This window comes from Hippopotamus amphibius, chromosome 9, assembly GCF_030028045.1.
Source record: "Hippopotamus amphibius kiboko isolate mHipAmp2 chromosome 9, mHipAmp2.hap2, whole genome shotgun sequence".
Lineage (NCBI taxonomy): Eukaryota > Metazoa > Chordata > Mammalia > Artiodactyla > Hippopotamidae > Hippopotamus > Hippopotamus amphibius.
This window is the reverse complement of record NC_080194.1, coordinates 79925536-79943111: the sequence shown is the minus strand read 5'-3', so window position 1 is coordinate 79943111 and position 17576 is coordinate 79925536. Positions and strand designations below refer to the sequence as shown.

Here is a 17576-nt window from a genome sequence, read left to right as displayed (position 1 = left end):
AGGTTTTCCTTAAAGTCATACCAAGACTAAGAATTTAAAGTATTTCCTGTATAAAACAGGCATTAGACTTTTCCAGATTATTTAATTTTTAACTTCAGGTACATGAATAATACTTTTTGGAAAAAAACATAAATGCCCCTATCTTACTCTCTCTCAAAGAAAACTAAAAACTTTGTACATAAGAAAGCTTTCCTCGAAAACACTTGCTTTACAACGACAAACTCAAAGATAGGCAAGAAGCCTCAAAGAACAAAGAATAAATAAAAGGAACAAACTGTTTACCTGATGGAGGAAATAATCAATGCTACAAATGACATACGTTAAACCTCATTAACAGCAAGTCACGGTGATTACCCTCAAAAAAGCTCTAATATTAAGAGTTAAATAGCACACTTCTGAAACATACGCACATGCTATGGTTACACCAGAGCGGAACTTACTGTCTTGGTTAGAACAGTGTACATCTGATGCAGACACCACTTAATCTGTTTCTTTATTGTAATATGTGACCAGTAGCTGACTCATTTAATCTTATCATCAATAAACAATGTATTTGCTTTATTCTTACAAGAATTTTCATTTAAGTTTGTAAATTAAATACCTACTAAACTGCCTCTATTAAATTATTTGTTTCAACTCTGAGTACATGCAGAAATACCAATATGAATGAGAGAAAGAACAAAATAAAACATCTGTATTACCACAGTCAATGTTATTTGTTCATATTTACTGATTCATTTATGCAGTTATTCATTCATATTTAATCTTTATTAAATTTTATGTGAAACGGAGAACACATCCACAAAATTACCTGACAAGCAATGTGCACGAGGTAGACCAGCTCTTTAGATTCACAGCCATTTTTTGTTACTTCATTCTGTTCTTCTGAAAGTGAAAGCTATGTCAAAGAAGAAAGGGCAAAAGGGATAGAAAATCATGATTAATGAACAAGAATAAAATAAGCATTCAGTAACACTTGGGCCCTCACATCAATTTAATGTAAGATATGCCTCTATTGCTTAAAGCATATAAATGAAGAATTCGAGATTTTTAAAAAAATGTTTCTACTTGAAAAAGAACAGACACATTTATATGTATAACTGAATCACTTCGCTGTACACCTGAAGCTAACACAACATTGTTAATGAACTAAACTCCAGTATAAAATAAAAATTAAAAAAATAAATAGTATGTTTCTAAAAATTGCCTTTGTAGCTTAATACCGAAACCAGCACAACATCATAACAGCAGTAAATAAAATAGTACATTCACTGCAAAGCAGGCCTTCCTGTCCTTGATGTACAGCATAAATGTGAAAGGAAGGCACTGAGGTGTGCCCTGCGAGACAGTGTGACTGGTGGTCTACTGCACACTGGCTACCCAGAGAACAAGTTGGGCCTGCAGACACGTTTTATTTCAGACTCACCATGCAGGTCTGCACACTGGATTTTATTTTGTTTTTATTTGAATCAGCAGCTAACATTTAGAAACTGAGTGATTTCATATGAAAAATGCAGATCTCTGGCTTCTACTGAAAAATCTGAACTATTGGACCCATATTCTCACATGGGCTGGAGCTGAGAAGTGACCATCCCCCTTGAATGAGGCATGTATTCTCCCAGAGACTTTGTCACAGATTACTCTTTTCTTTTCTGTCAGTACCTAGGCTGAATGTTAACTATCATTCCATCATGCTACTTGCTTCATTATTTTTTTACACTCTATTCACTTCACTCATTTATTTAAATATCTGTCCCATCTAGGGATGTGAGTTTGCAAACTCTGCTCCAGATACAGACAACCCTAAGTTCAAAAGTGCCACTAACTGATTATATAATGTTCACCTACCCACTGAATCTCTCATCTGGAAAATGGGAATGATATAATAACTCTTATTCTCAAGTTCATGAGTATTAAATGCAATCATGCATATAAAGTGTTCACTAAGGTGCCTGTCACTCAGTAAGTACTTACTAAACATTACCTATCATTAGAGTTAATATTATAAGAAATATAAAGTTGATGAGAAGATATCCTCTATTTTTGAAAGCAATATCATCAGAAGTATATTTTTTTTAAAAAAACAAAACCTCGTGGTATTAAGTAGGAGAAGTTCAGAGGATAATGACCATTCTCATACTAGCCAAAATAAGCCAGATTAACTACAAAATAAGCTTTTTACAAAGTGAAAGAATTAAGAATGAAAAGAAATCTACACGAACTAAGCTGCAAACAGTGATAAGACTTTCCTGAGACGGAATAGATTCATATGGATATGCTCAGATGCCTGGCAAAGATGCAGGAGGATAAAGAATCTGCCTTAGACAGGGTAAGGAGAAACCAGCCAAACCCCAAAGGACGGCATGTGGACTGGAGTGATAACGAAAATTCCAAGGAGCACCATATAGCAGTCAACACCCACCCAGCAACCGACTCTCACAGGTATTCACCAAATGGACGTGGTGGGTACACCAAAGGCAGGCTGAGAGGAGAGTGTGGGAGAACCAAGAGAGATGAACCCGTGAAGTGTGTGGAGTCTCCCCAAGCACAAGGCGGCTAAGCACTGGAGATGGAGAGAGGGCAAGAATACTGAGAAAGAGCCTCTGAGGCTCTCGGCACATTTAACAACTGGAGGCTGGAGGTGGCAGAGAAAAGCTGAGAGAAACCCCACTGAGGCAGTACAGGCATTGCAGGAGTATAAGGCAGCTATACACTAGGATCTGCAAGGGTAGCCGGAAAAGAGTGCTCTGTTGGCACAAAAAGCTAGAGAGCAAAGAGAACTAGCAACCAAGCAGGTTGTTCTCCCTCAGTTCAGAAAACTACTGGCTTAGCAGTAAAGCACAAAGAGATCTCACCAATTTTCAATTTTCCTTGCTGGGGAAAAAAAAAGAAGAAAAAAATCTTCTGAACTTACACTCAAAATAATTAAAAGTAATGATAAATTAAAGCAAAGCAAAGTTGCCAAAGGCCAGGTCTATATCAGCCATAGGTCAGCTTGACTCTGCCCCCCATCAAACATGACTAACATAATCTAACACAACAATCTAACAGAGTGGGGAAAGAAGGGAGAGCCCATTCCTGGAGATAAAAATTATTGACTTCATTCTCTACTGTCTCTTATATAAAATATTTGGCATAAAAAATTACAAAACATACATAGAAGCAAGAAATTGTGATCCACGGTCAAGAGAGGAAACAATATAAGAAAGACACAGAAATGGTCCAGATATTGAAATATAAAAAAGGTAAATTAATCATGGTAGAAATTCTAAAATTTAGTTTGAAAAGATAACATGTAAGAATGTAAGAATACAGGGAATTCTAGAGGAGACTAATGTATAAAAACATTCAAAAGAAAATGCTAAAAATAAAAACTACAATGTCAGGTTGCACAGTGGTTACCAGTTCGATCCCTGGTTGGGGAAGATCCCAAATGCCCACAGGGTAACTAAGCCCATGCGTCAAAACTGCTGAGCCTGCGCTCTAGAGCCCATGAGCCACAACTACTGAGCCCACATACCACAACTACTGAAGCCCGCTGCATCTAGAGCCTGTGCTCCACAACGAGAGAAGCCACTGCAGTGAAAAGCCCGTGCACAACAATAAAGAGTAGCCCCCAATTGCCACAACTAGAGAAAGCCTGCATACAGCAACAAAGACCCAACACAGCCAATAACTAAATAAATTAATTTTTTTTAAAAACTACAATGTCAGATACTAACAGCAAACCGAACACAAAAGATGAAAGGATCACTGAAAGGATCACTTGGGTACTTTCTGTTGAAAACAGGTCAACAGAAAGTACCCAAGCTGAAACAAAGAGAAAAAGAGAATGACCAGAAAAACAAATAAATAACAGTACAGTCAAGATCTCTGAAAGAATAACAAATGGACAAGTAATATGTACAGCTGGCGTTACCAGAAGGAACTGAGATTGGAATGGGGCAGAGAAGTATTTGCTGAGACAACAGATGAGAACTTTCTAAAACTGATGAAAGATACCAGCTAACGAATTCAAGAAATAGTGAACCCCAAATGGGATAAATTTTAAAAATCACTACTAGACATATCATAATCATACTTTTAAACAACAAAATAAAGAAAAAAGTCATTAAGCAGACAAGGAAAAAATATATATATCATTAGGGGAAATATATAAATGACAGCTGAATTCTCCCCAGAAATAAGACAGGACAGAAGACAAAGAGAAACGGCTTTAAAGTGCTGGAAGAAAAAGACTGTCAATTCTATATCCCATGAAAATAAACTTCAGCAATTTAAGAAATATAAACACATTTACAATTGACAAAAGCTAAGAGAATTTGTCTCTAACAGACCAGTGCAACAATAAAAGCTAAAACACCTTCCTCAGATTAAAGGGAAATAGTACCAGACAAAAACCCAGAACTTCAGGAAGGAATACACAACAGCAGAAAGGATAAATATTTAAGTAAACATAAAACACCTAAATTCTCAACAGTAACAGACAGCAGAAGTTTGAGACTATCTTCATAGTTCTAAGAAAAATCACTAACCTAGATTTTATTCACACCTAAACCTACAAGAAAAAGAGGGGGGATAAAAGGCATTTTCTGAAGAATAAAAACTTAATGAGTTCCCATCAACAAATCCTCACTAAAAAGACTTCTAAACTATGTACTTAAAGATGAAAAAGGATTCCATGATAAAGAACTAAGGTATAAAGCAGAAATATTGAGCAGAGAATTCCGCAAATAAGTATTACATCTAAACAAATCTTAACATATAAAAAAAATGATTAATCATGAGAGATAAAGAGATGAAACTATAAATCCTAAACAACACTATCATAGAAGACGAGAAAGATTAACCCCACTTAAAGCATTCTATGTGCTAGTACTGCTTGAGAGAAAAAGTAAAGACACTGATAAACTTTAGAATAAAAATTAAGTGTTCAAGTTAAATTTTTAATGGTGACCACTAACAGAACAGAAAAACACTCTGTAACTTCCAAACCATAAAGACAGGGATACAGTTTTTAAATGTCAATACCTGCAACAGAATTAAGAATAGAAGTAGGGCTTCCCCGGTGGCACAGTGGTTAAGAATCCACTTGCCAATGCAGGAGACACAGGTTTGAGCCCTGGTCCGGGAAGATCCCACATGCCGCGGGGCAACTAAGCCCGTGTGCCACAACTACTGAGCCTGTGCTCTACAGCCTGTGAGCCACAACTACTGAGCCCATGTGCCACAACTACTGAAGCCTGTGCTCCTAGAGACCGTGCTCCACAACAAGAGAAGCCAGTGCAATGAGAAGCCCACGCACCGCAACAAAGAGCAGCCCCTGCTTGCCACAACTAGAGAAAGCCCACGTGCAGCAATGAAGACCCAATGCAGCCAATAAAATAAATAAAAATTTTTTTAAAAAGAGTCAAAAAAATAAATAAAAGCAAAAAGTCAATCTTCCTAAGCAGAACAGAAGGAGGAAGAAGGAAGAGGAGGGAAGGAGAGAACAAATTTCCAAATTAAGACAAGGAGGTAGGGGAAAAATCCAAAGCAAAACAGGACAGTCAAATAGTATCAACAAAATGGTGAAGAAGGCAGCTCCAAACTCTAGTCCCTTCACAGAAACATGCAAAAACTCTCAGAACCAACTTTCTCACTACTCTAGAAAACAGTAGAAACTCATGAACATGTTCAGGGTGGGACATATGCACACAAAAGACAGAAGCAAATACCAAAAAAGCAAATAACCCAATCCACAAGTGGGCGGAAGACCTAAATAGACATTTCTCCAAAGAAGACATACAGATGGCCAACAAACACATGAAAAGATGCTCAACATCACTAATCATTAGAGAAATGCAAGTCAAAGTCACAATGAGGTATCACCTCACACCAGTCAGAATGGCCAACATCAAAACATCTAGAAACAATAAATGTTCGAGAGGCTGTGGAGAAAAGGGAACCCTCCTGCACTGTTGGTGGGAATGTAAGTTGGTACAGCCACTATGGAAAACAGTTTGGAGATTCCTTAAAAAACTAAAAATGGAACTACCATATGATCCAGTAATCCCACTACTGGGCATACAACCAGAGAAAACCATAATCCAAAAAGAAACATGTACCATAATGTTCATTGCAGCACTATTTACAATAGCCAGGACATTGAAGCAACTTAAATGCCCATCAACAGATGAATGGATAAGGAAGATGTGGCACATATATACAATGGAATATTACTCAGCCATAAAAAGGAATGAAATGGAGCTATACGTAATGAGGTGGGTAGACCTAAAGTCTATCATACAGAGTGAAGTAAGCCAGAAAGAGAAAAACAAATACTATATGCTAACTCATATATATGGAATTTAAAAAAAAATATGGTACTGATGAACCCAGTGACAGGGCAAGAATAAGGATGCAGATGCAGAGAATGGACTAGAGGACACAGGGTTGGGCGGGGCATGGGGGGAGCGAAGAGGAAGCTGGGACAAAGTGAGAGAGTAGCATAGACATATATACACTACCAAATGTAAAACAGATAGCTAGTGGGAAGTTGCTGTATAACAAAGATCAACTCAATGATGGGTGATGCCTTAGAGGGCCAGGACATGGAGGGTGGAAGGGAGTCCCAGGAGGGAGGGGATATGGGGATATGTGTATAAATACAGCTGATTCACTTTGGTGTACCTCAAAAGCTGGTACAAAAGTGTAAAGCAACTATATTCCAATAAAGAGCTTAAAAAAAAAGATATAAGCAGATCCTGAGCTTTAAACTCTAGTTAATCTTCAGCTAAGACAGAGCTGTAAATAGCTTGGTTAAGTGCTGAATGAGCATCCCAACACAAAGGAAATGTGCCAAGACTGGAGAAGTGGCTTTTCATTTGTTTTATTTTTTATTTTCAGCTCCTGGCATTCAAGGAATTCCCTGACAAAACCCTTCTGGAACACAAGCTAAAAGAAGAGAGCCTTCAGTGAGCACCTATGACAAGGAATACAGTCTTTGCACAAAACAGTCTGGAAAAGTCATAGACAGACAACTGTAGCCATACCCTCCCCTCCAAAAAAAAAAGAAAAAAAAAAGATGGAAAGGAGTAGAATCTGTTTCCCAGGGTTACCACACTGTAATAGTGAAATGTCCAGTATGCAACAACAAAAAAAATCACAAGATACACACAAAATTCACAAGAAAAATAAATAAAATAAGTTCAGATACAAAATTTAGTAGATTTTTTTTTTTCTCTTGGTCACTCTGCACAGCTTGCGGGATCTTAGTTCCCAGACCAGGGATGGAACGCATACCCCCTGCAGTGGAACTGTAGAGTCCTAACCACTAGACCACCGGAGAATTCCCAATTTAGTAGATTTTAAACAAACTATATAAAATACATTCAAAGAGCTCGAAGAAACTACAAAGAACTAAAGGAAAGCAGAAAAACAATGTATGAATAAATGAACATATCAAAGAAAAGAGAAAGAAAAAAAAGGAACCAAGCACAGTTTCAGGGCATGACGAATCACTATCTAAAATGAAAATTTCACTAAAAGAGATCAACAGCAGGTTTGGGCAGGAAGAATCAGTTTACTTAAAGAAAGGGCAAGTAAAAGCATACAGTCCAGGGAATTTCCTGCTTGTCCAATGGTTAGGGCTCCACGCTTATACTGCCGAGGGCCCAGGTTCAATCCCTAGTTGGGGAACTAAGATCCCACAAGCCACTCAGCACAGCCAAACCAAACCAAACAAAAACACATACAATCCAAAGAACAGAAAGAAAAAATAATTAAGGAAAATGAAAAGTACCTAAGGGACCTGCACCTTAGGTACCTAGGACACCATAAAGAGGACCAAAACAATAATTATGGGAATCCCAGAAGGAAAAAGAAAGACATAAAAAGATTATTTGAGTGATATTAGGAAGGTGGAAGAATAGGAGAACCCCCACTCTAGACCACTTCACAAAAATAGGTATTAGCAACTATCCATCATTTAAAGTTACCACAAAGGGACACAATAAACCAAGTGAAAAGGTAAGTCATAAATGGGGACAAAAATGTCTGTAATACATATTGACAGATTTTTTTAAACACAACATATAATGAAAAAAATGAGATAGGTGTATACCTGTCCCAACATTTTGAAAAGTATCTGGAATTTAAGTGGGGAATCACTATTTGATGAATGACTGAAAAAACAAACTTGTCTCATTGGAATACAGCACTCATTTTCAAAACTGAATTCATTCTCTTTTCCTGCATATCCTCTTCTTCCTCTTGAACTCCCAAAGTAAATAAATATCATAACTATTCACCCAGTTGACCAACCTAATCACCCTAGATTCCTCTACCACCCCCTACTCTCCACACATCCTTTCTTTTCATATTCCCGGGGTCAAGGTTTAATTTGGAACTTTGATTCCTTAATCTCTCCTGTCTCCCAAAACTTCTCTCTCACACCTGTTCTTTTTTCTGTTCTTCACTACTAATTCCCTAGTTCTGGGTCTCGCTACATCTGGTCTAGACAGTTGCAGACTACATGATTACAGTAGTCTTCTAATTGGTCTCTTTCCACTTCCTACCTACTATACAATGATCATGGTACTTTCTTCTCAAAATCCCTCAATATTCTGTCAGTTCCTACTAAGAAACTAATCTTAGATGAGCCTCGAAGGATGGCATTTCTCCAAATTATCTTCTAAACCACTATGAAAGATTAGGCTACATTTCCCTTTAGAAACTTATGACATGAACATAATGATTTATTTTTACTACCTTCAACTTAATGATACCTGAATCCTTTGCCTATAAGAAATCGAAAACAGGACTTCCTAGGTGGCGCAGTGGGTAAGAATCTGCCTGCCAATGCAGGGGATATGGGTTTGATCCCTGCCCCAGGAAGATACCACATGCCACAGAGCAACTAAGCCCGTGTGCCACAACTATTGAGCCTGTGCTCTAGAGCCCGTGAGCCACAACTATTGAGCCCATGTGCCGCAACTACTGAAGCCCACGCACTTAGAGTCTGTGCTCTGCAACAAGCGAGGCCACCGCAATGAGAAGGCCGCGCACCGCAATGAGAAGGCCACACACCACAACGAAGAGTAGCCCCCACTTGCTGCAACTAGAGAAAGCCCGTTGTGCAGCAACGAAGACCCAACACAGCCAATAAAATAAATAAATAAATTTATTAAAAAAAAAAAGAAATCGAAAACAGAATTTCCAAGTCCCATACTTCTGGATTCCTTACGAATCTATCTTTGGAGTTATTTTTCCTATACTGAATTCACTTTTCTATCCCCATGGAAACGAGTCCAAAATTAGTGTTGTTAGGATTTTTAAAAATACATCTCTATTCAGCAAGCCTTCAAATGTTCAGAAAAGTCCTTTCTCTGCATGGAGAATGGAAATCAGTGTAAAGCTGGATGAAAACACATCACCCCACCCACATAAAAATCATTCATCAAAGCTTAATCAACAGATTGCAAATGGGGCAAAGAAAGAGTTATCTTCTTTTAATTCATATTTTATAATGCTATTATGGCTGCAGTTTCACTATGACATACCTATGGAGTTTGTAAACAGTTTTCCTCACCTCCGTAGCTTGTAGCAGATACGTAAACATGAAAAATAATTGCTGTTGCACAATATTAAGTGGTCTGCTCACCCCAAACATCAACATCCTGATATTCAACATTGAAAATACCACTTCAAAACAACTGAGTTGAGAATGCCAAGTGGAAGAAAAACTATATTTGAGTTACATCTTAGGTGAGTGATAAGTGAAATAAGTTCTAATTTCAGAACATAGGGCAAAAATCAATAAGTGACAAAACTGCAATTCAAATTTCTTCGGAAAAAGCTAAAGACCAACATGCATCTTAATAAACTTAACAGTCAGTTTTTCCTTTTGGGAAAACTGGAAGAAGGCACTGTTTGCTCAGTTGAGTACCAGATGAAGGAACTGGTCTGCTCATCCTTGAACACCAGAGCCACCCTCAGCTCAGCGAGGTCCACAACATGAAGAATACATGGGAGATGAGATTAAATGACAGAACAGCAGAATCACATGTTCCATCTTACAGATGCTCACTCCAGAATATACACTTGTCAGGAAACAATACTTCGTGAATATTTTTACATTTCTATGTGGTCAGAACTTTTTGAACAAACAGCTTCAGTACCAGGGTTAAAGGAAGACTGAATGGGAACCCGAATCATAGAGCCCCTCCAGAAAATCTTCTTTTTGTGAAAAGAGCCATCCTTTTGTGAAAAAGACATCTTGTGAAAAAGACACCTTCCCTTCTTTTCGCCAGAGAGGGTGTGTTTACATTCCAGAGCAGAGGTCCCTCTCTCCATCTCCAGAAAGGCAATGGATAGAAGAGCCAGCTATCCTATACAAACTTCAAGTTTCATAATTTCGGAGTTTCTCTCGTGGTTCAAAATCCCACTGTACACATAGTGTATATCTGGTTGTCACTGGATCGCCTCATAGAGAACTGAGGCATAGGGAAACAGCACGAGGTACACTATGAGTTTATAAAAGGTCTGACTTCTGATACAGAGACCTCACATTTCTCTGTGTGTGTGTGTGTGAGAGAGAGAGAGAGAGAATAACTGTAGCCAGAGAGAGAGAGAGAGAGAGAATAACTGTAGCCAGAAGACTTGTTAGCCTCTAAATAGAGAAACATCTCAGACCCATCACAGTTTCAGACTCAACAATACAATAAGCATATTCAATCAAACTCCTGGAAGTCAACTGCATGTGTAATGTGACTCCAACATATGTTTCTTCATCATTCAACCAATTTTACACACCTAACTCCTGGACTGGATAATCTCAAATGAGATACGGTTAAAATCCAATACCCGAATGACAGCAGCACTGATAACTTACTATGTAAACTCTTCATTTTAAACCCTCCCCTCAAATGACAAAGATTTCCAGGAATTAGTAATACCTTCCAGAGGAGGCATTACTATAGAATATGCAGAAGTAGGGTTGAAATTTGTTTTGAGTTGAGGAAAACTTAACTTTCTGGTAGGGTAGGAATAGTAAAATTACCACTGCTTTTGTTTTGAATGTTTACACATATAATAATATATAATTCTAAATAAGGTATTTTTTTAACTGGAAACATCTATAAACTAATATTGAAACTGCAAGTAGTATTAAAAAGATGGGGGAAATAACCATTTCATTGATTTACTTCATTTTTATTAATGTCTAAAAGTGTCACAGATAAGTACCAAAACTTGTTGCTGATATACATTTCTATAAACTTTAATGCCTATATTTACAAATTCTTAATCAGGAAGAAAACTCAGTATGTTTCCAAAAGAAACTTTACTTAGTCAATAGTCCATTGAACTTGTTAAATATTATACCAGTACACTTGAAATACTGAAACTGAAAATGTGGAATCCATACATATGATCTTATCTGTTAATAATTTAACAAAAGATTTTCAATGTTACTATTCAACAGGGTAAAATGCAATGATGTGTTTTCTCTGGTTTCCTTTATCTTTGTTTTTAAACCTTAAACCTTTTAAGTACATTACAATTTCAATATTCTAAGCTATAGGTTTAATTCTATCTGAAACTGGAGCTAAATTTATAAATTAACTATACTTACAGAAAATGCATCTGTTACTTTAACACTCTCCATTTCACAACTTTATATAAGGCTAGTTTTTATATTAAAAGAAATACTAAATCTAAATAAACTAATTACTAGATCACCAAGACTATATTATCAATACAGTCTCTCTTGTGAGGGGGTAGTTTGTAACAAAATTTCTTATAGTTATAAAACTTCCTATTTGCAAAGATTTTCTTTATCCACTGCCTCAATCCTGACACCACTACCCTCAGGTCATCAGGAAAGTATATATATATATTTGGAATTGATACATTTATCCCTATTTTACAAACACGGAAATAGGCCCAGAAAAGATTTAAAAATTTACTTAAGAGCACATATGTTGCACTGCACTATTATCATACCTTTTTACCTTCAAATTCATTAAAGATGTACGATATTTCAAAACTATGGTTTATTCTTGCTTAAGACAGTAGTTTTCTCAGTTTATCCTTCTCTAGCACTTTCACAAAAGAATGTGAGGAAAAGTTCTACAGCCCTGATTCAAACACAGACCCCCACCACTCAGCACCTGTGATCTTATGTAAGTTCTTAAGCTCTTTTTACTTCAAATTCCTCAACTGAAACTGTTATGAAGAGTCAATGAGACAACATACAAATAGTACTTTGCATAATGTCTGGCTCACAGAAAACATTCAATAAACACCGGCTTGCATTTTTTTATGATAATTCCAATTACTTCATTTAAAATGATAAATTCAGGGTTTTAAAAATATTTTTACTCCTCAATATTTCTGCACTCAGATCAAACTTTACCTCCTTTTCCCACATTTCTCAGTATCAACGCAAGAATGTTTCTGCTGATAGAAATGTGTCTGGTGACAGTTTGGACTTAAAAAAAAATGCACAACCTAAAAGTTGAGAATTATGCCACAGAAGCATTTCTGAGCCCCCTGCATCGCAGCTTCAGTAGAGAATACTCAGGAAACAGGTATTACATTCATACTTTTTCTGTGCTGTATTTCAGTCAAAACCTGAGCTCTCACATTCAGGTTAATTTAACTTAATGCTTTATATGAAATCGGATAAAAGGAAACATTAATTCACAGCTTCAGATAACCGAATGATAAAAGAAAATGTAGACCCCACATATTCACTTAGTGTTCTACACACTAGATGGCAGTACCACATAAGGCACAGCAGAAAGAGACTCGCCTTAGCAGCAAGAAGCTGAATGAACCGATTGTATCTATGCATGTGGCAAGATTTTTTCCTTCTTACTGAAAAATAGTTCATGAATGTGACAATTTTTCTTTTTGGACAATGGAGATGATACAACAAGGAGAAGTATAATAAAGATAATAAATATACAGAATTTAAAACTACATGTGGTTTTACTTAATAAATAATAAGAAGCCCTTTCTAGCAACTGCTTATCTTTTTTTTTTTTTTTCAGGTTTCAATTTCTCCAAACAAAATATAACACTTATACATCAAATCCTGCAGAGTTTGTTCAAAGTACTATTCAGGGAGAACATGCCCAAATTCAAATGCCCTTATTAAAAAACAATGGCCAAAACCAAAATATCAATAGTACCCATACAATTTGATTTATCTAAGGAAAAAAAAGTATGCTTAGGAATTAAGAGTTAATTAATAACAGGGAGGGAGAAATGAAAGGAGGGAGAAAGAGATGCAGGGAGAAGACAAAGAGTCTCAAGTTGATGAATAAAATCCCACGCTGGCTTCCTGGTAAGACCAAGTGTTGAGAATATCTTGTATACAACAATTTATACCCACAAATTTGAAAACCTACATTAAATGGACAATTTTCTAAGAAAACATAAAAGATAAAAATTGACCCAAGGAGATACTAAGCAGACCTAAAAGGAACCTGACTAGACCAATAATCAAATTGTAAGCTGAAATGGTAATTAAAGATTAAGTCTTCAAATGGGAACCAAACAGGAGAATTCTACCAAACTTTCAAAGAATAGGTCATTCCCATTTCCACAAACTATTCCAAGACATTTATTTTTAAAAGGCAATGGGGCAGCGAAGTTCCTTCAACTCAGGCTAGTGGACAAGTACAAAACACAGACTAACATCACTGATGAAGAGAGACACAAAAATCATAAAATTCTGATCGAGTGAAAAACGGAATTTATTTTTTAAACATTTAGCCCAGAAGTAGAGTGTCCTAGGAATACAAAGATGTTTCAACAATCTATTTCTATGACCAGAGTAATGATTTGCAATAATTTTTAAAGACAGCTTATTCAGGCTCTATATAAAAGTGGACTAAACTAAGAGCGTGACATGGTACAGCCTCTCCTGCTGTGTCATTACATCATTTTACCTCTTCACCTTATCACATCCCCAGTTCATTTAAGTCAGAGCTCACAGTTCATCCTAGCTAGAAGGAACATTAGCTGTCATCTGGTTATTCTAGTATATCCAGTATGAAGATAAGGAAAACAAGACCAAGATTAACTGACAATCTCCCTCAAGGTCAAGACCGTATGGCACAATGAGAGCATCCTGACAGCTGGCCACACCCATTCCACCCCACACCAGTATCCTTTTTCCTCAACAGGACAATGCCATGTTATGCCACATGTTACAAATGAAGACAGTGAACTGATACTTGAACAGGAAAATCAGAGATGGGCTCAGGTCTGCTAGAGCTGAGCTGAATTAGGATTTGAACACAGCTGTGTAATCTAAAGCATATGTGTTACCAACTCACTGGGGAAAGTATACACAGGCTTAGGAATTATTTTATCAGGTACAAATTAAATTAGAAACAGGAATGCTGGAGCATGCTAAGTGCCTATCCTGCTCTCAAAAGGTGGAACACATGATTTCAGAGTAGTTCTGAAATCAGAATGAGGGTGAAAAATTCTGTTTTACACAACCATGTATGAACAAGTATTGCATCCTTTTGCTCTAAGTTTTTAACATGGAAGTCATTTTTCTGATTATCTATTATCAAAACATTCCTTCCAAAATTATAACCATTATCTTTTCTCTACAAGTTCTTCCAATTATTTATATGCTTACATATAAATTTTTGTTTTATGTAAATAATAACTTGCCCTCTTGGAGCTGCTCTTAATTTATCAATATAATATGACCACTGTTACCACTACAGTAAATATTCTACATGATTTTTAGTAACTGTATAGGATTTCCCTGTATGAACAGTTCATAATTTACATAACCCATTCCTACTTTTGAACATTTAAATTATTTCTAATTTTTTTACTATAAATAATGATGTAATGAATACATGGCCTTTTGAGAATTGGCCTTTGTTCATGATGTCCCAGTCTCTACCCTACTTTTAAAATGCCAATCAAATGTCACCTCTTCTGTGTAACTTTATGATTCTTCAAAACAGAGTTAATTTCTCCATATTTGTTGAATATACATACACATATGTACAGATAAATGAAGATATGAAATTAACCTCAAGCTAATATATCTTGATTCTAAGTGTATTATGTTATAATTATCCCCTCATATTTTAGTCTCCCCCATATGAGTGTGTGAACATATCAAGGGAAGAACTAATATTATCTTATTTTTTTATATTTCTAACAGAGAGTCTCCCGCCTGGAACCCAGCCAAGACGCAATGCTTGTTAAAGGAATTATTCCCTACCATTCCTAACAAGAAGTATCAGGCCATATCTTCCATTCAAGAATCTCACTGAGCACCTACTACTAAAAGCCTGTGCTGAGTTCTGCAGAAGTAAGAAGTGAGAAATATCCACACGAAGAGTTTACAATTGCTTAGGAATATCAAATAATAAATAAAAGTGAATCAAATATAAAATGATAAATGATGTAAAAATATACAATGTTTACAACAGGATCAAAAGGAATACAGTAGTTAGGAATAAATTTAACCAAACTCGTATGCAGAAAACTACAAAATGTTGAAAAAAATAAAGAACAGGAACAGACAGACACCCCATGTTAAACGACTGGAAGACAATATTATTAAGATGGCTATATTCTGCAAATTGAACTACAGAATCAACATAATTTCTATACAAATTTCAACTGCCCTTTTTTTTTTTGTTTAAAACAAAAATGGACAAGCTGATACTAAAATTCACATGGAAAGCCAGGGACAATTTTGAAAAAGAAGAACAAAGTTGGCAGACTCACAATTCTCAATTTCAAAACACATTACAAAGTTACAGTGATAAAAAATAGTGTGGTACTAGCATAGAACACATATGGTCAAAAGGAATAACATGTACAGTCAAAGGTACAAAAATAAACTCACACATTTATCATCAATAGATTTTCAACAAGCGTGCCAGGACCAAGGGGGAAAGAACAGTCTTTGCAATCAGTGGTGCTCAGAAAACTGGATATTCACATCCAAAAGAATGAATCTTAACCCCCGACATCACACTATATACAGAAATTAACTGAAAATGGATCAAAGACATAAATGTGAGTGCTAAAACCATAAAATTCTTAAAAGGAACCACAGGAATAAAACTTCATATCCTTGGGTTAGGCAATGGTTTCTTAGATGTAACAACAAAAGCATATGCAACCAAAGAAAAAAACAGATAAATCAGATTTTACCAAAATTACAAACTTCTACACTTCAAAGGACACTATGAAGAAAGTGAAAAGACAACCCACAGGATGTGAGAAAATATTTGCAAATTATATATCTGACAAGGGTCTAGTATTTCAAATAACATAAAGAATTCTTACAACTCAACAACAACAACAAAAAACAAACAACCCAATTAAAATATGGACTTGAACAGACATTTCTCCAAAAAAGATACTCAAATGACAAAAAGCACATGTCTGTCTAGTCACACTCACGAGGGTGCTATATTCAAAAAGACATATAAAACCAAGACAATCAAAAACATATGTTCACACAAAAAAATTATACATGATTGTTTATAATGGCATTAATCATAAGGGCTAAAAAGTGGAAACAACTCAAATAATCCCACACTACAGAATGGTTAACAATATGTCATAGGCCCACACAACAGAGTAATATTCAAGCGTGAAAGGGAATGAAGTACTTACAAACGCTACAACATGGATGCACCTTGAAAATCCTATGCTAAGTAAAAGAAGCCAACACAAAAGACAACATAGTGTACAATTATATTTATATGAAATGTCAAGAATAGGCAAATCTATAGAGACAGAAAGCAAATTAGTGGTTGCCAAGAGTTGGATAGAAGGGAAACAGGGAATGGCTGCTAAAGAGGTATGAGGTGTCTTTGAGGGATAACGAAAACGCTCTGGAATTCAACAGCACTGATGGTTGAACATTTTGAATGTGCTGAAAGCAACTGAATTATATACTTTAAAATAGTTAAGATGCTGAATTCTATGTTATATGAATTTACCTCAATAAAGATGAATTTTACTTTATGTGAAATTTTTTATGTGACATATCAATATGAAAAAATATAATGCGTTACGATTCAGAAACCAACTCATCTACTGGGGGTTGAGGTAGAAAGAGAAGTAGATCAGAAAAGCTTTTAAGAAGCTGCTTACATCTGACACATGCCTTAAAAGATATGCAAAATTCTTGATATATGATAGGAAGAAAGGTTAAAACACAGGAAAGATCATGACTTATTTGGTAATTGAATAGTTTAATTTGATAAAAGTAAGACAGAAGAGCGAATAAAAGGCAGGGAATGTGTGCTGAAAGCTTATATGCAACATCCTGAATGTGAAGACCTCGTGTAACAGGTAGCAGGAGGCCAAGAAAGGTTTCACACAGAGGTTGAAATTACTGGAGCTGTAGTTTAGGCCAAGTTATTGAAACAGAAAGGCATGTTTGAAAACTGCGGAACAGCCAAAACCAGAAGGGATGATGTCTTAAACTAAGGGACAGGAATAGAAAAGAAGGATGGATTTAAAAGAACTACACAACTAATTAGATGTGATGCACAACACACAGGTGCAGTGTGACTAGTAAAATA

The 17576-nt window shown here is 36.1% G+C and overlaps 1 protein-coding gene across 22 annotated transcripts in view; it reads right to left on the bottom strand.

The window, feature by feature from the left end:
* The window catches only part of ARHGAP32 (Rho GTPase activating protein 32), a 256016-nt gene that overhangs the window by 92476 nt on the left and 145964 nt on the right, over positions 1-17576 (bottom strand). For all 22 annotated transcript variants that reach the window (XM_057747404.1, XM_057747399.1, XM_057747406.1 and 19 more), the window contains one exon: positions 812-898. In XM_057747404.1, the coding sequence (XP_057603387.1) occupies positions 812-898 (87 nt within the window). The remainder of the gene's footprint in view (positions 1-811; positions 899-17576) is intronic.